Here is a 27,667-nt window from a genome sequence, read left to right on the forward strand (position 1 = left end):
TTGTTTTCGCGTTGCGATAGACCTCAGATATCCCATCTCCCAAAACGACAAGATGTCTTTCCAGAAGCCCGAGAAGGAGTTCGGCGAGGGTCCTGTACGTTGAACTACCCGAAAAGGAACCATCCATACTGTCAGTTTCGGTCGTCGGATGAAGTGTCGTCAAACCAATTTCTGCGCTCTCGTTTCTCGCCGTGGGAGGAGATGGCAATTGAATCTGCAAAAGGAGAACGGAAGCGCAGAATGGGCTTGGACGGGACTTTCATTGCCGACTTTGAGACACCCGGGGCAATATGACGAATGGAAATCTTGGAGAGAACTATAATTCTGATGATTTATCGCGTTTTACAGAAGATCCACCGTATTCGGATCACCTTGACCTCCCGCAAGGTTCAGTCCATCGAGAAGGTCTGCCAGGAGCTCATTGAGCGTGCCAAGGGCAAGGACCTCCGTGTCAAGGGCCCCGTCCGTCTCCCCACCAAGTGCCTCCAGGTCACCACCCGTAAGACTCCTTGCGGTGAGGGTTCCAAGACCTGGGACACCTATGAGATGCGGATCCACAAGCGTTTGATCGAGTATGTTTTTCCTCTTTCCACCCTGCCCGGTCTTGGGCGTGGTCGCGACACTTGTGAGAACCAAGTACTAACGCATATATAGCCTTAACGCCCCCACTGAGGTCGTCAAGCAGATCATCATCAACATCGAGGCTGGTGTTGAGGTTGAGGTCACCATCGCTGCTTAGATTAGTCTCTAGATTAAATTAAGAGATATTCTAAGCTTCGAAAAAGTTTAAACATTCCATACCACATGTGTTTGTCTGGATTGGTTCTTGAGTAAATGTGAAATATGTCTATAAATTTACTGTAAATTGTGATATGATTATTTAGATTTCCATGACGCTTTGCAACATGTCATTGTCCGATTCGAAGCGGCAAGACAATGATTTTGAATTCAAACAAGAGCATGCCATTTCCCTGCTTTGTTTTATGTAGATTCCGAAAACTCCAATTGTAAGCAAACCGCCACCGATGCGAGTCCTTTCGTGGCCAAAAAATCAGTAGATCAACCTCCCTCCCGCAAACTTTGTCGATGGACTTGTTTTTAATTTCAAATATCCCACTTGCACCATTCTCTCCGCGGCGGTTCTTCTGGCATGATGCCTCCTAGAAATTCGCCAGTATCATAAAGGTGGGTGTAAGCGTCTTTTACCTCCTGCGTGTAAGCCTCCAAAGGCAGCTCCGTATCCTTGTTGTACCGCGGCGGTCCGTTGGGGAACCAAATCCTTTCGAGCCCGCCGTCATCCTTTTTGAAACATGGCTCGCCATCAGCGTACTCCACGGGCTTGCCTTTCCAAGTCAACAGCTTATTTTGGGGATCTCGCACGCTGTAGCTGCGAAGATCGGGATGCGTAGCTCCAGAATCGGGAGAGTATGGATTCGCCGGCTGCACGGGAAATGGGACAGGGTTGTTCGTTTCATCTTTTTGCCAGTTTCCAAAACTTGTGCCACCCATGCCACTGCCGAACGGAGTCGTTTGAGCTGTTTGTGCAGCAGGAGCAGTACCGAAAGGATTAGCTGCGGCTGGTTGAGCTGGAGCAGTGCCGAAAGGGTTGGCTGCAGCCATGGGTTGGGAAGCTGGAGCTCCGAAAGGATTTGTGGGTGCAGATTGTGCTGGCTGAGACGGCTGGCCAAATCCTCCAGTAGATGCAGGGGCACCAAATGGATTTACCGGCGCAGGTTGAGTCGGCTGGCCGAAGGGATTGGCTTGTGGTGCTGAGGGGGCACCAAAGGCGTTTGTGGTCGGAGTGCTTGGCTTCCCGAACGCCGGAGCAGCAGCCGGAGTTGCGGGCTGACCGAATGGATTTGATGCCGCGGGTTGTTGTGGCTGACCGAATGGTGAAGAAGCCGGTGGCTGCTGGTTGGCTGCGAGAGTAGGGGGTTGACCAAACGCTGTCGTCTGGCCAAACGCTGGTTGCTGCGGCTGCCCAAAGGCTCCGCCAGTTGCTTGGCCAGGTGCTGAGGGTTGCCCAAAGGCCGAAGTTTGCCCTAACGCTGAAGGTTGGCCAAAAGCGGAGGCTTGTCCAAACGCCGAAGGCTTAGCATGCGCCCCAAAGGCTGACGGCTGTCCAAAGGCAGAGGTTGAGCTGGGTTGACCGAATGCTGATGTTGACGGTTGTCCGAAAGCATTTGGAGCGGACGGCTTTGCGAACGCATTGTTACCTCTTTGAAACGCGTTAGTTGTTCCCGCAGTGCTCGAATTTGCGGAGATGTCAATGCGATTAGGGTGCGTATTTCCTCCATCGATGATGAATTTGATTGCTCCATCGATATTGTCCAGCGCATTCTTCATTTGCTGTTGGGCATTGTTGTAGAGACCCTGGGCTTCTTGTACCTTTTTTTTTGGACATCAGTTATTCCGCCATCAATTATAATTAGTAGCGTCTATAACATACTGCTTGTGCTTCATTACCTGAAGCAGCTGCCATATAGTGAAGCAGGCGCATTTCTTCAAAGCTCTGCTCGCGAGGTTGGCCGCCAAACAACTGGACAGGCGCATCTCGCCCAGGTCCATAAGCGGAGAGAATCCATAATGGACTTTCGGTAGATAGATCGGTGATTATGGCATCTTTGTTCAAAGAATAGCTAAGTAAGACAGTTAATACTCGTCCTTGGATGTAGGTTGCCAGGATTCATACGGCAATGTCTGCGATCCTCGACCTGTTCCGGATATCAGCCAGGGGACGAGCTTGTCATGTGATGCAAAGGCAAAAGACAAGGGAGATAGCAATCATATAGATCCGAAAATTGAAAGAATGGAGAGAAAGATTGTCACAGGAAAATTGCAAGGGCTCTGTCAAAGGACAAATGAATCACTCAAACAGAGAGAAATCTGATTAAGCAATCACAGATATAAGAACAGAACGGAGCGATGCAAACAATGCGGCCACTCACCTCCAAAAGGGCCGCCAGATGGGCCAGCTGCATTGCCTCCTCCACCTGAAAAGGCAGCGAATCGATTTTGAGATTGAAAACCACCTGGTTTGGGATGCTCGTTTCGGCAATTATCTGTTTGAAAGAAATGGTTAATTTTGCACCGGACGAACGTTCAGATGATCAAAGATTATCTGCAAGCAAACAATCTGGATTGAGAAAGCAGGATCTTAAACAAAAATTGAACAATTACCCCCAAACTTGCATCTTCCTTGCAGGAAGTATTTGCAGACCCCCATCACGACCCCATATGTGGTGGTAGCGGCGAGAGCACGGTGGTTGGAGTCCTTTTCGCGTCAAAAGGCTCTTTCACCTTCAACCTCAAGCGAAGCGAAAGACATAGCGACCCAACCTTCGGCATAATCACATCCCTCGATCCATATATCAATCTGTACGAACGCAACGTAGATGAGGAATACAACAAACCACCTCAGATTTTAATGCAAATTCAAAGCCATTTCTTACTATGTTTATGATCATTGTATCTAATGTTACATTGTCCAGCAAGGTATATGCATGCGATTCTGCAAGACCAAGATGCATCCTCAGGTTCAAGTTCTGAGCATCTGATTTGTTAAACAAAGAAAGCCAACCACCAAACGCCTTTGACGCTATGCAATTCATCCCACATAAAGTAAAACGCCCCATTTTTTGCTATTGGATGGCAGCCCTGTCGTCCTTCCGTGGCCCTAACCCCAAATTGACTCCAGCCTTGAGGTTCTCCCAGTTGATGCCATCAAACAATCTACCGCTTAATATCTTGCCGTTCAAGAGCGCTTCATTGAACTTGCCAGTGCTGATCTTCCTTGCCATTACGGTATCCCTGGCGCCATGCAGCGTTTTACCCTTTCCTTCGTGGAGATATTCCTCGATCCACGATTCTTCCTCGTCGCTAAGAGGCAAATCCACAAATTCCGTCGCTCTTGTCGCGCGTTCTTCGCCAGACTGCTTCGAAAGGACCAGGGAAGCCAATTGCTCCAGCAAATGGCGGTGAATATTCTCCGGCTGACCACGCGCAAAGTAAAATGCCTCTGTGACGCTACACTGGGATAGATACGAAAAGAATGCTTCAAGGACCTTCGGGTTGGTAACGGCCGGCGATACTGTGTGGAAGTATACGAGGGGCAAGCTCCTATCGACCTGCGTGCCATGACGGATGAGGGTATGAAGAATCTCTTCGGGAAACGTGGGAGCGAGGGAAGGCTGGGTCAAGTATCCAAGCGCTCGCTGGTTTCGTGTCAGTCAATAATTATGAAGCGACCATGGGTTTATTTGCTAACCTCAAACTGCATGCGATCCATGTGCCATAATCCTTCCATGACCGTCTCGTATTTCGCCGGGACGTGGAATTTTGCAGAGAAACGTGTCGTGAGGCTTTCCGGAGTCTTGACATCTTTGAGAATGTAGTATAGTAGAGATAGTTTGTGGTGATCAGGTGCTGCGCTGGAGACAATCTTGTGATGCAAAGACCTTAGGTCTTGATTCGAACGAGGGGGATAAAGCTTGGAAGCTGAGCCACAAAAGCTTTGTTAGAAATAAATATGAAAATTAAATGTCCTCATAACCAACCCTGGTTAATATGTAACAAGCGCAAGAGTTTATCGAACAGGAGCTCATTTTCTAATGTGCGCCGGTTGGAAAGGATAGTATCAATGACTTTGTGATCATAAGCGTAGGTCGGATCGAAGGAGAAAACAGTGTCGAAATCTTTAAAGTCTCCCATATTGAACAGCTCTAGATCTTTTAAAGAGCGCAGCGAAATTAGGGAGAAAATCAAGATAAATAGAGTTGATCGTCAAGAGCTTCCAGATGCTAGTAAATAATTCATAGTGGAGCTGGTATCAATTCCCCATGTGAACGAATTGGCGAGCGCGGCGGCTGCGCGTAGAGTGTGCTTAGTCATCCGACCTGTTGATTGTGGTTTGTTTACCCCACGTCTTCCTTCGCCGTTTGTTTTGTCTCGATCGACTGAAACGACCAGCCAACTCGCATCGGCCCTGTTCACTTCGAAAAACAACAGGATGTCGACTGAAATGCCTATTCGGCCTTCGCGCCGACCTGCTGCTCGTCGTCGCATTGTCGCCGACGATTCGGACGAAGAAGACCACCGCGTCCCCTCGCAGCAAAATGAAGATGAGGCGGAATACACATTTCCTCCGAAGACGACGCCGCGACGGCAACCAAGGCGCAAGACTGCGGAGCCTACATCCATTGCGCCTTCAACTACGAGAGGCCGGAGGACAAAAACTGGCGAGAGCATCGAGCCATCGCAAATATTCAGTCCCGAGGGAAACGCTGCCCCAGAGCCCCCGTCACCAAGCCGAGGGTCATCACCTAGAAAGCGGACAAGCGTCACCTCAAGCAGGAGAACCAGAAAATCTTCGGCGACAGATATACCAGAAGTTCCTCCGTTGCCGACGCCGAAACCTTCTCAGTCGCCCGAGCCTCCAGCATCACAAAACACACCTTTGGCGGACATTACTAGTGCAACCGTGAACAACCGCGGAGCAGAACAGCTCCAACCCTCTGAAGTGTCATCACAAAAGCCAATGGAGAGGCCACTTGAGGAACCCAAGGACATATTATTGAAGTCACAAAACATGGCAATACCGGGTCCTCCGCCAGCTCCTAGCGGACCGACGTCGCGCATTGTGATTACATATCTAATCTTGAACAACTTCAAGAGCTATGCAGGAAGGCAAGAGGTTGGACCATTTCATGCATCCTTCTCGTCTGTGGTTGGACCGAACGGTTCAGGAAAGTCGAATGTCATTGATTCGCTCCTTTTCGTCTTTGGTTTCCGAGCGAGCAAAATGCGTCAAGGAAAGATTTCTGCATTGATTCACAACTCTGCTGCTTTCCCGAACTTGGAGTTTTGTGAAGTGGAAGTGCACTTTGAAGAAGTCATTGACTTGGTAGGTTTCATATCCGCCAGGACCAATTGAGGCCTGCTGACAAACTATTTTAGCCTGGAGGAAAGCACGAAATTGTTCCCAATTCCGCGCTAGTCATCTCCCGAAGAGCGTACAAGAATAACACGAGTAAATACTTTATAAATGGCAAAGAGTCAAACTTTACAGTCGTCACGACACTATTGCGCGACCGGGGTGTCGATCTTGACCACAAGAGGTTTCTGATTCTACAGGGAGAGGTCGAATCAATTGCACAAATGAAGCCAAAAGCAGCTAATGAGCATGATGACGGTTTGCTCGAGTATCTAGAGGATATTATCGGAACGTCAAAATACAAGACACCCATTGAGGAGTCGGCGGCTGAACTGGAGACGCTCAACGAAGTTTGCCACGAGAAGAGCAATCGAGTTCAGCATGTGGAAAAGGAAAAGAATAGTTTGGAGGACAAGAAGAACAAGGCGCTTGCATACATTCGGGAAGAGAATGACCTTGCCACGAAACAGTCTGCCTTGTACCAAATTTATATCAGCGAGTGCGAAGACAATTTGAAGGTCACCGAGGAAGCGATTACACAAATGCAGGCCCAGCTCAAAGAAGAGCTTGAGAAACATCAGGGCAACGAGGACGGCATTAAGCAGATGGAGAAGCTCTACAAGAAGGGCGCGAAGGAATACGAAGCAATGGAGGCCGAGACCCAGGCGCTCCTGAAAGAAATGGCAAAAATTGACAAGGAGAATGTCAAATTCGAGGAGAAGAAGAAATTCTTGGCCGGAAAACAGAAGAAGTTTGAAAAGGCTTTACAAGGCAGCCGGCTGGGAGGCTCAGAAGCGGAAACTGTGATCAAAAACTGTCTCGAAGATGTAGCAAGAAGCAGCGAGCAAATTGCGGAGCTCGAGAAGAGTATGAAGCAAGAGGAAGAAGAACTGGCTACAATCAGGGAGGGTCTTAAAGGCAAGACGCAAGCCTTTTCCGACCAGATCGCGGTGAAGCAAAAGTCACTCGAGCCATGGAAGGCAAAGATCAACGAGAAACAATCGGCTATTGCAGTTGCACAGAGTGAGCTGGACATTCTCCGCGAGCGAAACAATGCTGGAGAGACGAAGCTCAAGGAAGTTCAAGCCAAGATTGACGAGATCAAGCGGAATGGCCAAGCCAAGGAACAAGAGCTTGAGGGATGCAAGGCTCGGCGAGAAGAATTGACACAGCATACAGAGGCAGTGGAGAAGGAACTCAACAAGCTGTCTCAAAAGGAAGCTGGATACCGAAATCAAGTTTCTGGTGCGAGGCAAAAGGCCGATGAAGCACGAGCAAGTTTATCGAACACCCAGACGCAAGGCAATGTCTTGACGGGCTTGATGCGCCTCAAGGAATCTGGCCGAGTGGAGGGTTTCCATGGAAGACTGGGAAACCTCGGTGCGATTGATGAAAAATACGACGTTGCCATCTCTACGGCGTGCCCATCTTTGGACAACTTGGTCGTTGACTCTGTCGAGGTTGGGCAACAGTGCATCGACTATCTGCGCAAGAACAACTTGGGACGAGCGCAGTTTATTCTGTTGGACCGACTTCCGAAGCGCGACCTGTCTTCGATCAACACACCCGAAGGCGTGCCCAGGTTATTTGATCTGGTAAAATCGAAGCACGATAAATTCAGACCTGCATTTTTCAGCGTGCTGCAGAATACACTGGTCGCGGATGACCTGGCTCAGGCCAACCGGATTGCCTATGGTGCTCAGCGATGGCGAGTGGTGACACTCGACGGTCAATTGATTGACAAGTCTGGTACCATGAGCGGTGGTGGTACTCGAGTTGCCAAGGGCGCCATGTCGTCCAAGCTCGCGGGCGAAGTGACAAGAGAGCGGGTAGCGAAGCTCGAAGGTGATCGCGAAGCACTTGAGCAGGCGTTCCAGATCTTCTTGGATAGGCAGCGCGAGCTTGAGACCTCACTGCGAGAGAGCAAGGAGGAGATTGGACCGCTGGAGACGACAATGCAGAAGATTGCCATGGAGATTCAGAGCTGTGCACGTCAGCTCAATGATGCCAGGCGCCGGCGGCAAGAAATCGCAGAGGAGAATCAGCCATCCCCAGAAGACAACGACCGCATGGCATCTCTCGAGAAGAAGATTGTGGGCCTGAACAAGGAGATTGAGAAGCTGCATGCTGAAACTGCGGGAGTCGAAGCAGAGATTAAAGAGCTTCAAGACAAGATTATGGAAGTCGGGGGTGTACGACTCCGAGCGCAAAAGGCGAGGGTAGACGGCATTCGAGAACAGATTGATACCCTGAATGAAGAGATTTCTACAGCCGAAGTAGCCAAGACAAAGGCCGAGAAGCAAGTCGCCAAGCAATTCAAGGCTATGAAGGAGGCCGAGAAGGAATTGGAGAGCGTGGCCGAGGAGGCTCAGAAGCTGGAAGAAGCCATCAAAACGCAGACAAGAGACTCTTCTGGATCACGGGACAAGGCAGAAGAAGCTCAAGAGGTATGTTTACAGATCTTGGCTTTGAACGTCCGCTTTTCATCTAACCCATAACCCTTTTGTATAGGCCCTCGAGAGCAAAAAGGACCAGCTCGCGGCTCTCAAAAAGGAGCTTGACGAGAAACGGGACGAACTCAACCAGACGCGGGCCGTAGAGATTGAGATGCGCAACAAGCTGGAGGAAAACCAAAAGGTCTTTTCCGAGAACCAGAAGCGCGGCCGATACTGGCTCGAGAAGCTCAACAAGCTTTCCCTCCAAAAGATTAGGTACCTCTTCTCCCGCACTTTCTCTATTACTTACTTTTCTTCCCTGAAATCCATTCCCAAAATTTATTTAATCTAACCAATTGATCTTTTCAACTAACATTTGAAACCAGTGACCTCGGCATCGAACCCCAACAAGGCGTCGAAGGCGTTGAAAACAACGAACAAACTCAACAGGAAGCCATCCCCGAAGAACTCCCGACCTACACCAAAGACGAGCTCGCAGACATGAACAAGGAAACACTGAAAGGCGAAATCGCCATTCTCGAAGAAAAAACCCAAAACGTCAGCGTCGAGCTCGGCGTCCTGGCCGAATACCGCCGCCGCGTCGAAGAGCACGCCGCCCGCTCCGAGGACCTCCAGACTGCCGTCACCGCCCGCGACACCGCCAAGAAACGCTGCGACGATCTCCGCCGCCTCCGCCTCGAAGGGTTCATGGAAGGCTTCAGCACCATCTCTCTCCGCCTCAAGGAAATGTACCAGATGATCACCATGGGCGGCAACGCCGAGCTCGAGCTCGTCGACTCCCTGGACCCCTTTTCCGAGGGCATCCTGTTCAGCGTCATGCCGCCGAAGAAGTCGTGGAAAAACATCTCCAATTTGTCCGGCGGCGAGAAGACCCTGAGTAGTCTGGCCCTCGTGTTTGCGCTGCATCATTATAAGCCTACGCCGCTTTATGTCATGGATGAAATTGATGCCGCTCTAGATTTCAAAAACGTAAGTTAGTTTGGCTCGCTTCGCTCGTTTGTCCTGCGGTCGTCGGTTTTGTCTTTTATCCAGTTTCTCTGTTTGTTCACTGTCCCTATCAGTCTCTCCATTCATTCGCTTCGTCCTCTTTTCATTCGACTCTTGTCCTCATTGGCTTTTGCTTTTGCTTTTACCTTTTCGTTCCGTTTGGTTTGATTCCCTTGTCTCTTTTCTTTCATCATGTTTTCCCCCGTTGTTTACATCGTCTTTTTCCCGTGTTATGCCATCTTTTCCCGTCGTTTCAACTCGACATGACCAGCGTAAAAAAACGTCGCATACTCTTTGATGTCGTGTTACTGCTTCAACAATTGTACGCACAATGTACACTAACTGACAATCCAATAGGTCTCCATCGTGGCAGGTTACATCAAAGAACGCACCAAAAACGCCCAATTCATCGTCATTTCGCTCCGCAACAACATGTTCGAGCTCGCGGCGCGCCTCGTCGGCGTGTATAAAGTTAATCACATGACCAAGAGCGTTGCCGTTGAGAATCGTGATTATATTCGTCGGCAGGTCCAGGGTGGTCAGGGCGGCCACTCTGTCCAATCTGTCCATGGTAGTCAACCGGGTCAGGGTAGCCAGGGTGGTAGTTCGCAGCAGAGTCAACAGGGACAGGGTAGTCAGCAGGGTGGACAGAGTCAGGGTCAGGGTAGATTGTCAATGGCTCCTGCGACTGGACGGTAGCCTGAACGTGACTGGACGTGAGATTGGACGTCGGGCGTGCGCAGTAGTCTCTTTGGCCCCTTTATTTAAGTTGATACGTTGGTCTTTTCTTCGGATGTTGCTTTGAAGACGGTTTCAATGAGGCGCAGGGCATGGGATTCACATTTCGTGTTTTAGATGGACGGTCCGATCTGTTTTGTTTTTTTTTTTTTTATTTTGTTGTTTGTGTCTTTGGTAGGTAGGTAGGTTGGTTGGTTGTTTCTTTGGTAGATAGGTACCTAGGTAGGTTGGTAGGTTGGTCGGTCGGTTTGATGCAGTGCATGTACGGTACGGTACGGTACGGTACGGTTTACTATTATTCGTATATTTGTCTAAACAGATGATGCTCTGTTCTTGCAATGTACCTTGTATCTGGAATGAATGACTGTGTATCCGAATGAAATGCATGAATGGATGGATGGACGAATGGATGAATGTATATCTGATGAAGTGTACTGGAATGAAATAAATGGACTATAAATATATATGAATGTGTGAATATATGAATATATGAATATATGAATATATGAATATATAATATCCAAAGCTAATGTAGACATGTAGACCAGGGTATGTAATGATATGTAATGTAGCGTAGCATAGCGCCATGTAATGTAGCGTAGTGTGGTGTAGTGCAGCCCAGTGTAGTGTAATGAGGTGGAATGTAGGTAGTGTATGTGATAGGACATTGACGGACACCGAAAGACACCTCCGATAGAATCGAAAAAAAAAAAAAAAAAAAAAAGACCTCAAAGATCCAAAAGTGTAGAGTCCAAAAGTGTCCCCGGGGAGAAATTGAAATGGAAAGATACGGCAGACACAAGAAAGAAGAGATGGAGGAAGAAGAGATGGAGAAGAAGTAGATGAAGGAGATGAAGTTGAGGATAAAGATAAATGAGAAGAAGGAGGAAAGGCCATCAACGTTTCAGACGTGGCTCATGAATATACTGGGAGCACCAGCAGTAGTACCGGCGGACTACAAGTGACAGAGTAGTCAGACACTGGACAGTGCAAAGAGATGCTTGGACAAGACAGTGCAAAGAGATGCTCGGACAAGAGGACATGGGACATCATCCACGTGCACCAATGGAGCGGGGCACCATTTCGCGAATACGCACACTCGCCGCTTTGGATCGCAGGCTGCCGGCAGTTCCGGTCCCGTTGCTGGCGCCGCCGCTGGAGCTGCGAAACTTGCTGCTGATGCTACTAATAGTAGTATTGCTGCTGCTGCCCGTGGCAGAGACATTGTCGCCGACGCCACCCATGCCGACGGAGGAGCTGTCGCCAGATCCGCCGCCGAAGCCGGAATGGAAAACGTATTCGCCGTCGACGTAGACGGCTTCGCTGGCAAAGGTCTTGCGGCGGCGAGTATATCGCTGTTCGAGCTTGTAGAGCTCGAGTCCTGTGGCTGTTAGGGTCATGCATTCACGATAGACATTTTGAAGAAAAGGCATAGGAAAAAAAAGGCACAGTGTTTAGGGAATCGACAATCAATAGGAAGAGTAACATACTTGCGTGAAGCTTCTCCAGGAGGCCCATTGTGAATTGTGTACTGTATAGAACAAAGTCGTTGATAGATTGTAGATGGAAGTAAAAATTGAAAGATTGTTTGGCCAGCAAGTATACCTCCGGGGCGTAAGGGTTGATATGGTAGCAAGGACTACTGTAGTTTGAAGAAATGACAGATAGAGTGGTTGATTCTCCGGATCTAACGGCGACACTTGCGTAAGTGTGGTCCCTGAATGCACGCGTGGATGTGGGGATTGGCGGTGGTGGAGATGATTGGCGCGAAATTTACGGTTTCTGGTTGAGCCTTTGAAATGCCGGGTGCCGAACGGGAGGGGCAATGAAAATCGAGTACAGAGGTAGTACGCGATACGTATATAATATCGAGAGAATAAAAAAGTGAGGAGGAGAAATATGTATCAGATGCACTGCAAAGATGTAGTTGTCTCCTTTTTGCAGAATGGTTCGATGGACTTCTCGTCTTGTTCACGCACGGCGTGAGTATCGTCGATGACAAGTGTGGGTGGAAATACTGAATGAATGGAAAGAGCTTGGGATACTCGTCAGGGTCGTCGATCGTATGAGTAGAGAGAAAGACAGGGTGATCTAGATCCGTAGAGTATACGACGAAGAAGCAGCAGTGTAAATCGTTGCGGATGTCAAGAGTGTATCGTTGCGTCAAGGAGTGTAAGCAGCGAGGTAGTCCAAAGACAAGAGAGAAAATGCGTTATCAAATCTGAATAATGCTCAGTCGACAAAAGACGAGCGAAACAACAAAGAGAGCGAAAAGGATCTGAATAGGAAGAAAAGAGAGCGAGAGGAAGAGGAAGAGACGAGATGAAGAAGCAGGTGCTCGGCAGCCTGCAAAGGAGAGTCAGCAGTGGTGATGGTGTTGGTGGTGTCGACAAAAAAAGGACGACAGCGACGGCGGCAATCCAGCAAGTCGCACGACCTTCACTGGCCAGGGTCACTGAGGGTTTTTGCCTGTCAGCCTGTCCGAAAATTGCGTGGATTTGCGAATCGACGAGGGGCCAGAGGGGGAAACAGGGGCAAGGGCAACAACAGCAGCGAGGCAGGGGGAGACGGGGTAAAACGCGAGGAGGATCGAGGGGATCCAGGAGCTGGAGGGATAAGTGGGACTGCTAACGGTTGGTTCCCTTGCGCTAATATGTCGACTAAGCAGAGAAAATATAGACGACAGACGGCGTGGGGAGACTTGTACAATAAGTGCTCTTATCAGTAGAGACGACACTCGAGGGAAGGAATCAGCTGCTTGTTTTGAATGTGCGAATGATTGTGATGATGAAGAGAAATGGAAGAAGATGCTCTTTTTCAGCTGGATGACAAGGGAAGAATAGAGTAGAAAATGGTTGAGTGAGTCTTTGAGACAGAGGCTTTTCCGATACGATAGGGACGAGGATACACACAAAACACCCAACTCTAAGCGCTCCACTAGGGGCAACTTGATCTACATAAAAGTCGCTGATATCATGTATTCTTGCAGTGATATTGTATGATTCAGTACGGAGTACATGCTCTCTACTGTATTATGAATACGGTATAATGTGTACATGATGATATGCCGTGGAAATTAATATACGCTGCAGCTCTCGGTCACACAAGACGCCACACATCTTGTACGGTGAAGGGTCCAAGCTAAGCTAACAACTCAACAACACCGCGATTGATACTCATATCTCTGTGCAGAGAATGAGCACCATTCTATATGAGAATAGCTTGACTGATGAATGCGATAATATCCAGCTGTAAATTTAGATGATGATCGTGAATCAAAATACTATCGGATCGACATTGACAAGCCGCGACACGTGGATGGCGGTTTCAGCCCCTTTTTGGTCCTCTCGCGTCTTGCCGCTTTGGGACTGGCGTAGCCTAGCTGATAAGACACAATTTACTACGATACACTAGCAGCACACCTGTTGCCATTCAAAAGGACAATAAACATGCATAGGACAACAAGAGGACTCAAAACTTTGAATAAACGGTATACTGATCATTGGTATAAGTAATATGTACAGAAAAATGGTAATCAACTTTCAATGTCGAGAAAAGGAACGGATAATACAACTGATGAAATCTACCATCCCGTCGGAACCTAGATGAATGGATTGTTGTGCCGTCATAGATCATAGCAATACTGACATTATTTCTTTGCGGCACCCTCTTCGATCCGTTCCTCTTCGGCTTCTTCCCTTTGCTCTTCTTCGGCAGCTTCCTCGTCGTCCAGAAGAAGCGTTTCCTGGGCTACACCACCACATAGTCAGCCAACGGTCAATTGACCATGTGCGTTGTTAAGCAAGGAAAGCACCTACCACTCCAGAGCTGCGAGTATACGCCATTCGTGTCAATCAGCTGGCTATGCGTGCCGCTTTCGGCCACGCTGCCCGCCCGCAGCACAATGATACAATCGCTATCGTAGACGGTGCGTAATCGGTGTGCAACAAAAACACTGGTCCGCTTCTTTTCTCTCAAAATGCCGTTGATATTTGAGAGCAATGACTGCTCCGTATGAGTGTCAAGTGCCGAGGTCTACCGTCATATTAGTTACTTGGAAAAAATAGACAAAAGTGCGCAAAGGGGATCAACATACGGCCTCATCAAAAAAGAGCAGTGGCGGGTCCTTGAGGAGAAGTCGAGAGACGGCCAACCGCTGCTTTTCACCACCTATCACAATATATTAAAAGGACATTCATTCAATAAGGCAGGGTATTGAGCGTACCCGAAATCATCATTCCTCGTTCTCCCACCATGGTCTGATACCCATCAGGGAATGATCGGATAATCTCGTCGATCCGAGCTCGCGTAGCTGCTTCGTGCACCTGCTCCTCAGTCGCCTGCAGATTGCCATAGCGAATGTTGTGTTCAATCGTATTGTTGAACAGTGGAGTGTCCTGTGGCACAACACCAATAGACTTGCGTAAGCTCTCCAGGCTCACGTCCCGAATATCCTGACCATCAACAAGGATGCGACCAGACTGCACATCATAGAATCGGAAAAGTAATCGGAGAATGGTCGACTTGCCGCACCCACTGGGTCCGACAATAGCAACCTTTTTGCCGCCGGGAATCGTGAGGTTGAGATTCTTCAAAATGGGCCGATCGGGGTGGTAGCCAAACGTGACATTTTCAAACTTGATCTCGCCCTTGGAGAGAAGCAGCGGTTTCGGGTTCTCGGGCTCTTTGACGGCCACATTGACCTTTTGCAAGTTAAAGAGCGTCTCCATGTCAAGCAAGGACTGTCGCATTTCACGGTACACCGAACCCAAAAAGTTGAGGGGCACCGAGAGCTGGAAGACTAGCTGATTGACCATGACCAAGTCACCGACCGTCAAGCTGCCATTGGCGACTCCATTGCAAGCTAGCCACATCATGGCGGTCAAGGCCGACGAAAAGATGATGTTCTGACCAGAGTTGAGGAACGCAAGCGACGTGGCAACTTTGATGGATTGTTGTTCATACGCAGTCAGAGCCTTGTCGTATCGGCCCACTTCGAATTTCTCATTGTTGAAATACTATCGTAACATTAGCAGAGGCAGGAAGCGCCCATTTCATCGACTCAAGAAACATACCTTGACGGCCTCGTAGTTGATCAACGAGTCAACCGCGACTGTGGCTCCCTTGTTGTCTGCAGCATTCGCACGCTTGCGGAACTGGGTACGCCAGGAGGTGGTCGTAATCGTAAACGCCGTGTATGCGACCATGGTGGCTGCGGTAATTGCGGCAAACTTGGCGCCATATTGATACGTCTATTGCGAGTTAGTCGGGGCATGTGAGGAAATTTTTCCGGCAGTTTATATACCAAAATACCGCACACCATGGAAATTTCCAATGCAGTTGGCAAGATGTGAAACACCATGGATGTCAAGAGGAAGCTGATGCCTTTTGTGCCGCGGTCCATGGCCCTGGTCAGACCTCCAGTTTGGCGTGTAAGATGGAAGTTGAGATCCAGTCGTAGTAAATGTTCAAAAACATTGCATGCAACATTTCGGATAGCCTTTTGCGCGACGCTCGCAAAGACGGCATTTCGGAGCTCCTGAAATATGACCGCCCCAATTCGCGATGCACCATCTACAACCTGTTAGTCCCGAGTTGTAATTTCCTTGCGGAATTCCGGTGGTTCGTACATGCGATGATCATTGCACCAGCTACAGTGGTTGCAGTTCCTCCCAGCGCAGCAAAATCTATATTCATGGAATCGACGATGCTCTTGAAGTAGAAGGGCACTTGCACATTGAGAACCTATAGAAATTAGCGATCCAGGCCCTTGGACAGTAATCCAATAGAATCGTTACCTTTGCACTGACGAGCAATGCAACAGCAACGCTCACTCTGACTTTGGTGCCTAGGTTATCCTTGTGTGATCTTAGCAAGTCCGTTCTGTAGCAGCTAAGTTTTGATTTCTTGCCCAGAAAATACCTTTGGCCACAAATATCGTGACATTTCCTTTATTATAGTCCAATCCGCCCTTCTCTGTTCTTGCTTTGTCAAGTTCTGCTCGGACAGCAGAATGTCTTGCTTCTTCGGCGCCGAAGCACCGGGTGCCTTTGGCGGCTGAGCATTTCCCGGAGGAGCTTTGTGGTGCTCGACCTTGTGCGTTGATTGTTTATGAGCTTCGTCCTTAAGAAGACGTGTCGTTGTCGTGAAGATTCGTGATTGTGGTATTCCAATTGGACTGGCTCGAGGCCACGCGACACTGGCGGAGCATGGCGAACGGCGGAGCAACTGCGAGGCCGAACAGGCTGTCCTTGGTAGCCGTGAGGCTAACATGATTGGAATTATCGGTCCAATTGATCCCTTCTCTTTTTCCTAGTTGTTTATTGACGTTGCGCGTATACAAAGGTCGTCATGATCTGGAGACAGGAAGGAGATGGCCGAGCAATGGATGGGCTATCGATAAGCGTAAAAGAGAATAGAAGTCGAGAGGACGATATTGCAAGAATGTACAACTTTTAATACAGACGGGCGTACCAGCGACCCTTGCCGGAGCTTTGAAAAGCTGAAAGTGAAAGAAATCAATTGAAAGAAAGGAGAGGCACCTGGATGGTGGGGATTATGTTCATTCGTTGCTGACTGAGTACCGTAGTTATGTCGTTATAGAATCGCGACATCGGGCCCTATCGGTGACGAACTTTCCCCCTTGTCTGTTTGCTCTGTTTGCATCCCGAGCTTAAACTACTCACCACCACAATAATCGACATATCGGAATACGCCAAAGAGATTCATCAATCTTTCGTCTTCTCCGCACCACAATTACTGGACAGTCATGCGCCGCCCACGCGCTGGACTGGTCAAGGACCTGGCTGCCTATCCCTCACGATGTGCCGCTCTCAGCGGTTCTCGTGCCGCTGCCATTGGTCGTCGAGGGGTGCACATTGAAGCTACCCCAGCATCAGCTTCATCGAGCATCAACAACGGTCTTGAAGGCGCAGACACGCCAGGTAGGCTCTTCTGCAGATTGTAGTATGACGAATTGAGCTGACATGAATTGCATCAGATGCAAGATTTGAAGTCCTCGGGTCGCCGTCCTCCCTTCTGTCCGTGTCCCTCTCCGCATCACAGAACCTGTATACCCGACGCGGAACCCTCGTCGCATTGAGCGGAAAGGCTGAGAATGTAGGACCATTGACACATTGGGTTGATTTACTCATGGCGACCAGCAGCTGACCATGCAATGCAGGCCACATCTAAGCTTTCCATCCTGGAGCCATTTCGACGATCGGCTCTCGGCATACCATTTTTATACCAAAAAGTATGCACACGGTCAATTGAGTGTCTACGCACCACCCATTTTCAGGAACAAAATCTGACTCGCAAACTATCAGGTCTCCTCTACTAGCCCCGTGACTGCGCTGGTCGCATCCAACTCTCCCACCACGTCGTTTGCAGTAGTCCACCTCAATGGCACGTTAGACTGGATGGTTGCGCAGCGACACGGTCTGCTGGCATGGACAGGACACTCATTATATGTGTCACCGACCGTCAACGCGAGAATGGTACTGCAACCATATCACTTTCTTCACTTCCCCCAAATCTTCGAGCTAACGCCAAGTAGAGCCTCTCACACTGGGGCAACACCCAGGTCACTGGGCGAGGACTGCTCGCCCTGGCCGGCAAGGGTCAACTCTACCAAGTTACTCTCCAGCCAGGCGAGGAATACATTGTTCATCCTAGGTATTCATCCCACCCTCATCAATTGCCCTCCTCGTCACAGCAAAACTTAAAACTAACGCAATGTCAAGCAACGTCCTCGCATATACCATGACACAGAACAAGCCGCTCCCATACCGCCTCAAGTCTTCCTCGCTTCGACTCCAAGTCCCCAGCCTGGGCCGTCTCGCGCAATACTTTCCGCAATCGCAGTTCCTTCAAACGATCCGGGAGTCAGCCGTGTGGAAGTTTTTGGCCCAGTCCATGTACTTTTTGCGAACATGGTCCCGCCGCACCGTTTGGGGTGACAGAGTAAGTCCATCACTCCTTTTTCCTTTCCAACCACTTTTCCTCGCAAATGTCTCTTTCTCTCTTGCAATAGCCGTCACCATCCCTCCATTCTGTATGCGGAAGGCTAATAACGAGATAGCTATTCCTCCACTTCCGCGGCCCCACCACGATCCTCTTACAGTCCCGCTCCTCGGCTCCTCTCCGCGACATGCTCTCCCGCGAGGACGTGACAGAAGTCGCGCAAAAGCCCGCCGGCAGTCTCGCCGCAGCAACATATATCGCTCCCCTTGACGCCGTCAGAAAAGAAGGCGGCCACGGCTCTTCTACAACACCGTCCACCTCCTCCCCTTCGTCTTCTTCTCCATCCACCTCTCCATCATCCACCTCCCCATCCTCGTCAGCATCGGCATCAGCATCAAAGGTAGCAGACGCTGCCAAGGAATCTGCCGCAAAGACTGCAACCCACGCCAAAGACACAGTCAATCAAGTCAAGGAGACTGTCAAGTCATGAGATTAAGACGATAGATTACCTCCCTTTTTCTATTTCTTTTCCTGTTTCCTCTTATCTCTCACTTTTCCATTTCCCTCTTTCCTTTTTCCTTTTCCCTCTTCTTCCCTTTTTTCCCTCCATTCTGCTCATTTCCTTTGTCTTTCCATTTTTTCCCCTTCATCTTCTTCGTCCTTTTTACATGGCAATAGCACTCGTCGGATCCGCCGTGCATTCTTACCCCCTTTGAACCTCTGAGCGCAATATATATAGCAAGAGATAAAATCAAAGACTACTTCTTACCACTTCAATTTTCGTTTTTTATTTCCCGCCTTTTTCCTTTTTTGTCCCTTGTTTTCACCCTCTCCCCCTTTCCTCTTTGCTCTTTTGCAGCAACAACCACGACCACAGCCACAGCCACACTACTCCATCAAATGTGCGCCAGGTGTCAGGTGTCAGGTGTCAGGTGTCAGGTTGTCAGTGTCTCAGGTATTTTAAAGCGTCTTATATTATGTGTACAGAATGTAGAAAGTGTAAAGAATGTAAAGGGTCCCTGATAACATACAAGTATACCTAGTGATTTCTATAAAGTGTCATTATATCTTGTTAAACTGTATATACCTTTAACGCTTATGCTATGCTAACGATAGTAGTATGCTAATGCCATGCTGTCTTGTTGCCATGATTATATATAATACCGTATATACACTGCCATGCAATACATTGTCATGTAATTCAATGCTATGCCATGCAATGCGAGTCCCATATACCATACACCGTAACGCGTAAAAACCATACTAGTAAAGTACTGTACTGTACCATGACTGAGCGAGACCAGACCAGACAAAACTAGACCAGACCTGATGAACGCCAGAAAAACTAGAAAACCCAGAAAAACCAGAAAGAAAAAAACAGAAACTTGAAGGGAATCCAGAAAGTGAATCCGCAGACAAATGTTCTCGTAAGACTCATGCTAAGTCGCTGTGCAGTAAATCATGTGCAGTGTGTAAGGCTTGATAGTTGTTACCTGATACCAACCACAAAGAAGGTACCACAAACAAACAAAAATAAAGGCCAGGAATAAAATACCAACCACAAAGGTACAACAAAACAAACAGCAATAAGGTCCAGGAATCAAAATAAACAATCAGAAAAAAAAAACGGGGTCAAGGACAAGAACATGAACATGAACAAGCACATAGACAAGAAGGGAGAAGAACGGAAAAGAGAAAAAGAAGAAAAAAAAGGAAGAAAAAAACGAAGGAAAAAAACGAAGGAAAAAAAAAGGAAAAAAAAAGAAAAGAAAGAAAAGAAAGAAAAGAAAGCAACGCACACCTACAAAGCCAACCCTAATCGCATATTCTGTACAGTCTTTGCCCCTACGCCCTTGAGGCCCGCCAATTCATCTAGATTGCGTACCCTTGTCCTTGCACCGCCAACGGCCCTTTCATCTCCAACCGCACCTCCTCTTCCTCCTCCAGCTCCAGCGCCCACTCCCACCGAACCCACGTCTAATCCGGCTCCGCCGGCCAACAAACCATTAACAATCTCATCATCCTCATTAACCATGGCAGACGAGAGGGAATTCAAAATGACTTGTGCGCGTTTCGTGCCGACGCCTTTGAGGAGCTTAATCTTATTGACGTCGCGGGTATTGATGATGCGGAGGAGATGCTGAGTGCGGGGGGTATGCGGGCCGGCGGAGCCAGAAGACGAGGAAGAGCGGCCCAACCCACTAGGATCAGCAGAGGAACTAGTGGCGAAGGTGGCGCTGTTGCTGCGACTGCGCGTGTTGCTGGCGGATGTGGAAAAGGAGGTATTGGTTGTAGTCGAGGGATGAGTCTGGTACAAGGAACTTGATTGTAACGCGGACGAGGACGAGGAGAATGAGGAAGAGGATAAAGAAGCGCCAGACAATGAAGAAGTAGAAGAAGTAGCAGCAGCGGTACCTGCACCTGCTCGTCTTAGACTCTCGAGATCCCCCCTCTTCAGCGCCTCCAATTGTTTCGCGACGACATCTTTGTCCATGGGCTTGAGCTTTGATTTGGCATTCGCGCTGGATTTACCTGCGTTGCGGCCCTTTTGTCTGCTTCTGCGAGGTCGGGGTCGGTCGAGTCCGTCACAGAAGCTACTATCGTAGTCTTCTTCGGGACGATAGACCCAGTCTGAATCTGCAGCAGATATGGTCGACGGCTGGTCCTCGTAGTCTTCATCGGCGAGGTCATTGTGGTCGTAGAATGGCTTATTCGCGAGCTTGTTCTTTGTATGTCCGTCCATGGACGAGCGAGGGAGAGCTCGCGCGCGTTCTTCCTCTTCGCGCTTCAGGCGGAGCTTTTCTTCCAACCCGAGCATCTTGTTGATGAGCTTTTCGTTGTTTGGAAAGTGCGGGAGTGCGAGCTGATACATTTTCAAAGCAGACGTGTCCTCACCGCGGACGTGGTGTTGTTCTGCTTATGTCAGTATGATACTGTGACCAGAGGATATTCGTTTACATACTGGCCATGAGAAGAAAATTGAGTCCTTCATTTTCCTTGTCCTCCCTGCAACGAATCAAAATTAGTCTCGTCGTAAAAAGAAAAAACGGAAGAGTAAAACTTAGACATACACTCTCTGTTCAAGCATGGCTAGTCGCTTCTGGACTTGCTCGTTAATCTCGGGGGCAGGCGGATGGGAAGCATCGCTGAGAGCTCGTGACGCAAGAATCTCTGTAACCTTCTTTTCAATCATGGCCTCAATGTTCTGCTTCGACATTTTGTTTTCATTTCCGTTTTCGTTTTCGTCTCTCATGACCACCAGCTTTGACGAGTCGTTTTTCCGTGCTGTCTTTAACGGGCGAGCATTGCTACTACTTAGGGCATCGGATCCTCTCTTTCGAGGTTCCAATACTTTGGGCTGTAGCGCCGCACGTGCCGAGGGTTTGTGGGGTTCTGACGCATCAGAAAACACTGCAAATGCTTTGGCAGGCTTGCCAGATTTCGCAGGGTCGTTGTTATTCGAAAGCGTGTTGTGCACTGTGGCTAGTGGCCGTAGCGGCTGTCGTTGGAATGAAGTACCGGACGTTGACATGGCAGCAGCCTTTGGCATTGACTTGAACAGCGGCTCGTTTTCGACCTCCTTGACTTCAATCTTCTTTGTGCGGTTGGCAAAGTTCAATGAGCTCAAGGTATCCAAGTGGTAAGACCTGACTGGCGCGAGGTTCAGAATCATTACCGTAAGCCCATTGTTTTGGCCCAATGATAAGATTCTTGTCATCTTTGACTCCCGATATGGGATTCGGTGCTGCTTCTTGCTGATAGCCTCAACGCACTGCGCAAGCACAAAAAGACTCTTGTTGATGCTGGCAGACTCGACCAATCTTTCCCTGTTGTTGTCGGTTCTTCGATTGTCTTCGGATCCAGCCAAGTCAATCGCCGATGCCGTGCTCACTCTGGTCATCGTCGCATTGGATACAGTGAGTTTGACACATAGTATGGCATGAGATCGAGAGGAATGAGCATTGAGCTAAAATTTGTCAGTAAATCATCTACTAGCATCTGATTCCTGGAAAGTACAAACCTTTGTCGCTGAAGTAGACCTATTGACGTTTGCCTGGTCATATAGACTCTCAAAGTCCTTTAGAGTCGTGCAGGGTCGCTCCGTCAGCCCGACAACAACAGTTTTGCCATTGTTATCCCTCAGCTGCAGGCCCGTGGGAGTCCGCTTCTCTGGCGGTTCAAAAAGATCAAACACGCGGTCCTAGCCAACGGGTCAGTTGAGTTCGTTTGCATGGGGTTTCGCGTCCTACATTATAGATTTCATAATAGCTCATAGCGACCTGCACAGAAGTTGCGCCTTGGGAATCCTTTTCAATTTTTCGGCTTCTTCGAAAGATGGCGCTCAACAGACGGGGGATGGCGCCTCTGTCTGCCAAGCTCTTCCCGCCTCGCATGGTATGCGTCTTGCCTGTACCTGTAACGCCATATGCAAAAAGAGTCACGTCGAAACCATTGAAGAGGTGCTTGACGGTAGGCGCAACTATACACATGTGTCAGCATTGTAACTAGTGCGCAAGCCTTGAGGCATCTCCCCAGGCTGAGCCCTCTAGAGACAGAAAGACTCCAACGTACCCTCGGCATCAAAGAGTTCCTGCTGCGTCGCAATCTGTCCATATACGCTGTTGAACTGGAAGCTAAAGTTTTCTCCAGGATTCTTTGGGTTGGGTATGCGCACAACCGTAGGCTGCGCGTCTTTCTTCTGCTTGCCTTCTTTGCTCTCCGCAACAGCGGCAGCAGATTGTCCTGTCGTGACGATGACATCCTTTTCGAGTTCGGACTTGACAAGTGGCCGGATCCGAGCCACCACTCTGACAGACATTTTCCTCCTCTTTTCGGTTTTCTTTCTATCGGTACAACCTCGTCTTTTTCTTTTTCTTCCTATCGTACCAAATTCCTTCTTTTCTCCTTTCTATCGTACCAATCTCCTCCTTTCCTTATTCTTTTTTCCGTACCAATCTCCCTCTATCGCCCTCTATTCGTATCAAAACAGACAATCCGCACACCGAAACAAAACGCTACGTCGTCCACAGAAATCCAATCCAATCCAGCCAAACACTTCGAATCAGAAAAGGTCGCGCCGTATGGTTATAGCCCCTTCTACTCCCACAACTCTCTGAGCGCACCAAATCTGATATATCCCGTGGTAAACGGATCTCACTCCAAGCCGTGATATACTTTCGAACGTCGTCCTCTTGTTTCTTGAGAGGCTCAGATTGCAAGTGTATTGAATCCAACGTTGTCTTCTTATTTCCTCAACGTTGAGAAGCGCAGATTGAAAGTGAATTGAATTGAATCCAACGTAACGTTGTCTTCTTATTTCCTCAGCGCTGAAAAGCGATGTGCGCGACGTTACCGGCGAATACAATGTAAAACCAATCTGCTTTGCGCGCGGATGGGCGTTTATCGGACTTGTCGCCTATGAGAATAACAACAACCGCTCTTCCCCTCTGATATGGACAAACAAAAGCGGCAAGTGCGCAACGAGACGGACAAGTTTCGGTGTCAATCGTTCCTTCCCAAATCTGGAGTCCTTTCTATAGACAAGTTCGGGCTTGTGTAGCGGTTGGGGCCGAGAAGAAGAGTTGTAGAGGAGACTTCCGAGGCTAAGAGATTTGTGGTTCACGTAGTGAGCGCCATGCGTTTCCAGAGATTATTTTGCTTTTCCACTTTGTACAAATTCAAATGACCTATTAGGCCGAATGGAGCGTAAAAATAATCAGGAGTTGAATTGCTTGACGGGGTGAGCAGGGTGGCTGTGACCAGTCGGACTGATTGACGACATGCAAGCTCAATTCGGCCTTTAGGGTAAGTTGGCCAAGGTGTTGGTGTCCTGGGCTATATCGTCTATACAGCTTGGTGGTGGGATACTTGTTGGCGGGGCAACGAAGCGCACTGGTTCAAGCGAAACGTTACTCAACCCTTCAGTGACGGCAACTCTTCCGTATCTTTTCTGCTTACAACGCGAATGAGAGTCTCATACATGCCATTGATAACATTATGATATTTTTTTTTTAAAAGATAATTCATCTAAAATATGTACTGGATGCATTTTATGCATTGTGATTAAATGAGTAATGATATCATTGCATATCCCGCCAACAGTCATGAATGCCGAAATTGGAGAATTCGCCCGGGCTCAATCGAAGCCACCCCATTAAACGCCAGTTGATGCAGTGACAGCATCGATGAAACCCTTAATTATTCCGAGAAGTGGACAATAAAGACTTTTTCCTCTTTAAAAGGCTTGGTTCATCGGTTATCCCTCTTAGACCTTCTTGAGCGTGGGTCCTGCCAGGACCATTCGGGCCATGAGGAAGCAAGTGCTGCCGGCAAGGAGCATGACACCGGCGAAGATCTGCAGCTGCTTATAGGAGCCATGGTGGTGCGACACCAGGGCGCCACCAATAGGACTGCCAGTGAGAGCGGCAAAGGAGACAACAGCGAAGAGAGCGCCATTACGGACACCAATCTTGCGAATATCCGAGATCTGAGCGACGCAGGCGGGAATCATGGAGACAAATGCTCCAGAAGCAAAACCATATAGGCCGGAGAAGACGATGATTGGCGCATTGGCCTTGGCAGGCAACCAGAGAGCCAGAACCAAGATACCGGCAAAGTATGACATGACTGTCAGGACGTTAAAACGTCCGAGCTTGTCACCAAGGTATCCCGGGATGATACGGCCAAAGGTACTATCGCTCAGTCAGCCAGAGAGTCTTTGCAATCTGAAGCACCAAGATATCGAAAAAGGCACTTCTAAGGATCATGTCTTCTACATACCTGCACGCATTGAGCACAGCAAGCAGATATCCTGCCAGGCGTTGAGACATGCCAATCTCGACGGCCTCACTGATGACAAAGTTGAAGGGCAAGAACATGCCGAAGAAGAAGAGGAAGCCACCAAAAGTCACCAGCACAAATGGTACTTCGGTGAAAGGTGTGACAAAGTCCGAGAGGACCACTGGCTTGCGCGTTGGCGGAAGGCGCGATGTCAAAGTGGCATTCGAGATAGTAAGTAGAGCAAGGATCAAGAAACCGCAGATTCGCATAGTCCATCCAAAATCGACGTCACCAATGAGATGCTCGACCATGATGGGAAAGATGACACCGCCCAAGCTGGATCCACTGGCCATGATTCCCATGGCGAGGGCACGCTTTTTGAAGAACCAAGTGCTGACACATGTCATGGCTATTTATTTCAGTCAGTATTGTTCACTCTGGTTTGCCTCGAGACAGATAAAATGTTTCTCGAATGAGAAGCGTGTGCGTACCTGGGTAAAAGACGCAGCTAGCACCGAGGGCACTGCAGATTCCCTGAGCGAGGATGAACTGGTAGTATTTCTTTGCAAGGGAAGTCATCATGATGCCGAAGACGTGGAAGAAGCTTCCGGCCAAGAGGAGGTAGCGGGGCCCAAAGTTGTCGTAAATGGCACCGATAAATGGACCCTGAGAGTAGTTGATCAGTATTTTGTTTCCCTGTCGTTGCAATGGAAAGAAAAAAAAAAAAAAAAAACCTACGCCAAAGAACATCATGAAGGCTTCGAGGGATGGAATCCATGCAACGACACTCGGCGAGTATTGCTTCAACATGTGCGTGGTATAATAGTCCTGGAAAACACCAATGCCTACATCAAGCGCAGTCAGCAATTGTCCTTATTTCACACTCTTCTCCGAACGTTCTCTTCCTGTATTTCCTGAGGGAAAGACGTACAATTAATCCAGCCGAAACTGCAGAACATGCAGAAGAATCCACCGAGAACGGCCAACCAAGCCTTCGCGCCTCCATCGGGAAACGCACTGGGGTCAAGAGCTGGCGGAGGTTTCTCATGCTGATCAAGTGCCTTTTCAAGTTCGGCATCCGGTTCCTCACCCGGGTCAGGCAGGTTGTGTGCGCCTGTCCGCGAAGTCACAGGTTCGAGCTCTGCATGGTAGGGACTGGCAGAGGGATAATTAGGATGGTTCGCAGTTGGTTCCTTCAGATCACCAGTGGTCTTGGTTGTGGATGCCACGGAGTCTGTCGTTGAAGACGGCATTTTGAGCTTGAGTGCTCTATGTGTATTTGAAGAAAAGCCGGACAGCACTTATCGCGACAGGCGTTGTGGTGGTGAGTGTTGTTGTTGTTCTTGTTGTAATGTCGTGTCGCGCGGTAAGTGAGAATAAAGAGAAGATACTCCAGGTATGTACGTAGGTAGAACTATTCTATACAAGAATAACAATCCCGACGTCAAACAGAGAAGTGACGTTGGCCAGAGATGACCAGAGCAGCTGGCACAGCAGTGGACAATACGAGAATACAAACGTGAGATGCTGTGCAACACCCGGGGATATATTCAAGTGAATAAGAAGGAAGCGGGAATGAGGGGGAAACAAGATACTAAGATTAGATGTGACTTGTACGAGGTATTCATATATACATCATGCTACAGCATAGACAGAGGGGATGACTTGTTTCTTATAATTTTCATTCCACTTCTCCTTCTGCCACAATTTTCTGCGCCCATGATTTCGGTGTGCGGAGTTTAGGACTGGGGGAGCTAAAGCCGGGGAGACTACGGGCACCAAACTGATAGAAAGATAGTGACGACGATGACTCTAAGAAACGGGGAAAAGACAAGTGGGAGTCGATCGAATAGTGTGTCAATAATGATACTAAGGACATGGGTCGTTGACGAAGTAGAAAGAAAACGGAAAAAAAAGTGGCTTTCTGCATCGCGTTGGGCTGAAGACCGAAAGGCCGAATGTCCGAGGGTCAACAAGTCCAATGGGGAACCCGATAAACAAGTCGATCAATGAAAGTCTCTTCCCTCTTTTTTTTCCCCTTCTTTCCCCTTTTCGTTTCCATTTGTTGGCTTTCGGACCCTTTGTGACAGCGCTAGTCTCACATAGTGCGAGTTTAGACACGGGACGAGCTGCTGCTTATTACGCTTGCAAGTACGGAGGTACCAGTAGTTTAATTGACGCTTTGCCAAGCGCTCAAGTGAAGTGATTTGGTCTAGGAGACTTCGGTCTACTGCTTAAAGCCGAGCAAGTTACCCAACTTTTGCGGTCCCTTTTTTTTGCTTTCTTTTCTTTGCTTTCACGACGAGCGTTAGAACAACTCGGATTAACGCGTCAACATGAGGCCGAAGTGCAACCAGCAAATCGCACGTGTAGTTGTAGCACATGGCCATTAAGGTTCCGCGGATACTTTTCTGTCAGGACTGTCCTTGCTGCAATATCGTTTTGTGCCGCGCTATCGCCTTCTATCTATTTCCTTCTATCTATTTCCTTATTTTTTCTATATCTTATTTCACTTTTAATTTTTTTAAAAATGAGAAAAAAGAAAGAAAAAAAGTAATAATGAATTCCCCTCTAGAGTACCCGTATCGCGAGATTGCAATAGCATGGCCTTTCCAGAAACGACACGTTCCAGGCTCTCAATAATACCATAGTCATTACTTGTACCTTTGTAGTTGACCACCAATGCTGACAGTCCAACCAGCGATACTCCGTATGCATGTGCACGGTGAAACATGCATATCCGATGCATAATTCCTACTATTGATATGCATACTACGGATACCTAAAGTAGTATCTTATCACTATTTCA

General features: G+C 48.6%; 9 protein-coding genes across 9 annotated transcripts; 3 read left to right on the forward strand and 6 right to left on the reverse strand.

The window, feature by feature from the left end:
- Nucleotides 1–327: 327 nt before the first annotated feature.
- On the forward strand, nt 328–739 carry L228DRAFT_211895 (ribosomal protein S1; the record flags this gene model as incomplete). The annotated part of the gene is made up of 2 exons (XM_018329915.1): nt 328–572; nt 655–739. 2 exons carry the CDS (start codon nt 328–330, stop codon nt 737–739), a joined length of 330 nt encoding a protein of 109 aa, XP_018187446.1.
- A 2,701-nt stretch (nt 740–3,440) lies between these two features.
- L228DRAFT_284015 (hypothetical protein) lies at nt 3,441–4,808 on the reverse strand. Its single transcript, XM_018336176.1, has 3 exons — nt 4,557–4,808; nt 4,268–4,497; nt 3,441–4,214 (listed from the first exon to the last, which is right to left on the reverse strand). Exons 1-3 carry the CDS (start codon nt 4,708–4,710, stop codon nt 3,642–3,644), a joined length of 957 nt encoding a protein of 318 aa, XP_018187447.1. The 5' UTR covers nt 4,711–4,808; the 3' UTR covers nt 3,441–3,641.
- A 153-nt stretch (nt 4,809–4,961) lies between these two features.
- L228DRAFT_162357 (hypothetical protein) lies at nt 4,962–8,582 on the forward strand. The gene is made up of 2 exons (XM_018329401.1): nt 4,962–5,902; nt 5,956–8,582. Exons 1-2 carry the CDS (start codon nt 5,009–5,011, stop codon nt 8,428–8,430), a joined length of 3,369 nt encoding a protein of 1,122 aa, XP_018187448.1. The 5' UTR covers nt 4,962–5,008; the 3' UTR covers nt 8,431–8,582.
- An 835-nt stretch (nt 8,583–9,417) lies between these two features.
- Nucleotides 9,418–10,255, reverse strand: L228DRAFT_162366 (hypothetical protein). The gene has a single exon (XM_018329402.1). The coding sequence runs from the start codon at nt 9,943–9,945 to the stop codon at nt 9,496–9,498; it is 450 nt and encodes a 149-aa protein (XP_018187449.1). The 5' UTR covers nt 9,946–10,255; the 3' UTR covers nt 9,418–9,495.
- A 762-nt stretch (nt 10,256–11,017) lies between these two features.
- Nucleotides 11,018–11,631, reverse strand: L228DRAFT_239825 (hypothetical protein; the record flags this gene model as incomplete). The annotated part of the gene is made up of 3 exons (XM_018331182.1): nt 11,018–11,068; nt 11,211–11,500; nt 11,604–11,631. The coding sequence occupies 3 exons, from the start codon at nt 11,629–11,631 to the stop codon at nt 11,018–11,020; spliced, it is 369 nt and encodes a 122-aa protein (XP_018187450.1).
- Nucleotides 11,632–13,590: 1,959 nt separating this feature from the next.
- Nucleotides 13,591–16,684, reverse strand: L228DRAFT_284018 (iron-sulfur clusters transporter-like protein atm1). Its single transcript, XM_018336177.1, has 9 exons — nt 16,036–16,684; nt 15,912–15,971; nt 15,744–15,858; nt 15,419–15,687; nt 15,189–15,365; nt 14,339–15,131; nt 14,210–14,283; nt 13,932–14,148; nt 13,591–13,863 (listed from the first exon to the last, which is right to left on the reverse strand). Exons 1-9 carry the CDS (start codon nt 16,384–16,386, stop codon nt 13,763–13,765), a joined length of 2,157 nt encoding a protein of 718 aa, XP_018187451.1. The 5' UTR covers nt 16,387–16,684; the 3' UTR covers nt 13,591–13,762.
- A 158-nt stretch (nt 16,685–16,842) lies between these two features.
- On the forward strand, nt 16,843–18,967 carry L228DRAFT_284019 (hypothetical protein). Its single transcript, XM_018336178.1, has 7 exons — nt 16,843–17,057; nt 17,114–17,232; nt 17,297–17,368; nt 17,442–17,612; nt 17,672–17,790; nt 17,859–18,078; nt 18,197–18,967. Exons 1-7 carry the CDS (start codon nt 16,883–16,885, stop codon nt 18,566–18,568), a joined length of 1,248 nt encoding a protein of 415 aa, XP_018187452.1. The 5' UTR covers nt 16,843–16,882; the 3' UTR covers nt 18,569–18,967.
- A 671-nt stretch (nt 18,968–19,638) lies between these two features.
- On the reverse strand, nt 19,639–23,396 carry L228DRAFT_278142 (kinesin-domain-containing protein). Its single transcript, XM_018335638.1, has 6 exons — nt 22,651–23,396; nt 22,329–22,558; nt 22,100–22,279; nt 21,150–22,045; nt 21,041–21,084; nt 19,639–20,991 (listed from the first exon to the last, which is right to left on the reverse strand). Exons 1-6 carry the CDS (start codon nt 22,895–22,897, stop codon nt 19,880–19,882), a joined length of 2,709 nt encoding a protein of 902 aa, XP_018187453.1. The 5' UTR covers nt 22,898–23,396; the 3' UTR covers nt 19,639–19,879.
- A 947-nt stretch (nt 23,397–24,343) lies between these two features.
- Nucleotides 24,344–26,111, reverse strand: L228DRAFT_212107 (MFS general substrate transporter; the record flags this gene model as incomplete). The annotated part of the gene is made up of 5 exons (XM_018329927.1): nt 24,344–24,776; nt 24,865–25,267; nt 25,350–25,524; nt 25,597–25,703; nt 25,790–26,111. The coding sequence occupies 5 exons, from the start codon at nt 26,109–26,111 to the stop codon at nt 24,344–24,346; spliced, it is 1,440 nt and encodes a 479-aa protein (XP_018187454.1).
- Nucleotides 26,112–27,667: the final 1,556 nt, after the last annotated feature.

This window comes from Xylona heveae (assembly GCF_001619985.1).
Source record: "Xylona heveae TC161 unplaced genomic scaffold L228scaffold_7, whole genome shotgun sequence".
Lineage (NCBI taxonomy): Eukaryota > Fungi > Ascomycota > Xylonomycetes > Xylonales > Xylonaceae > Xylona > Xylona heveae.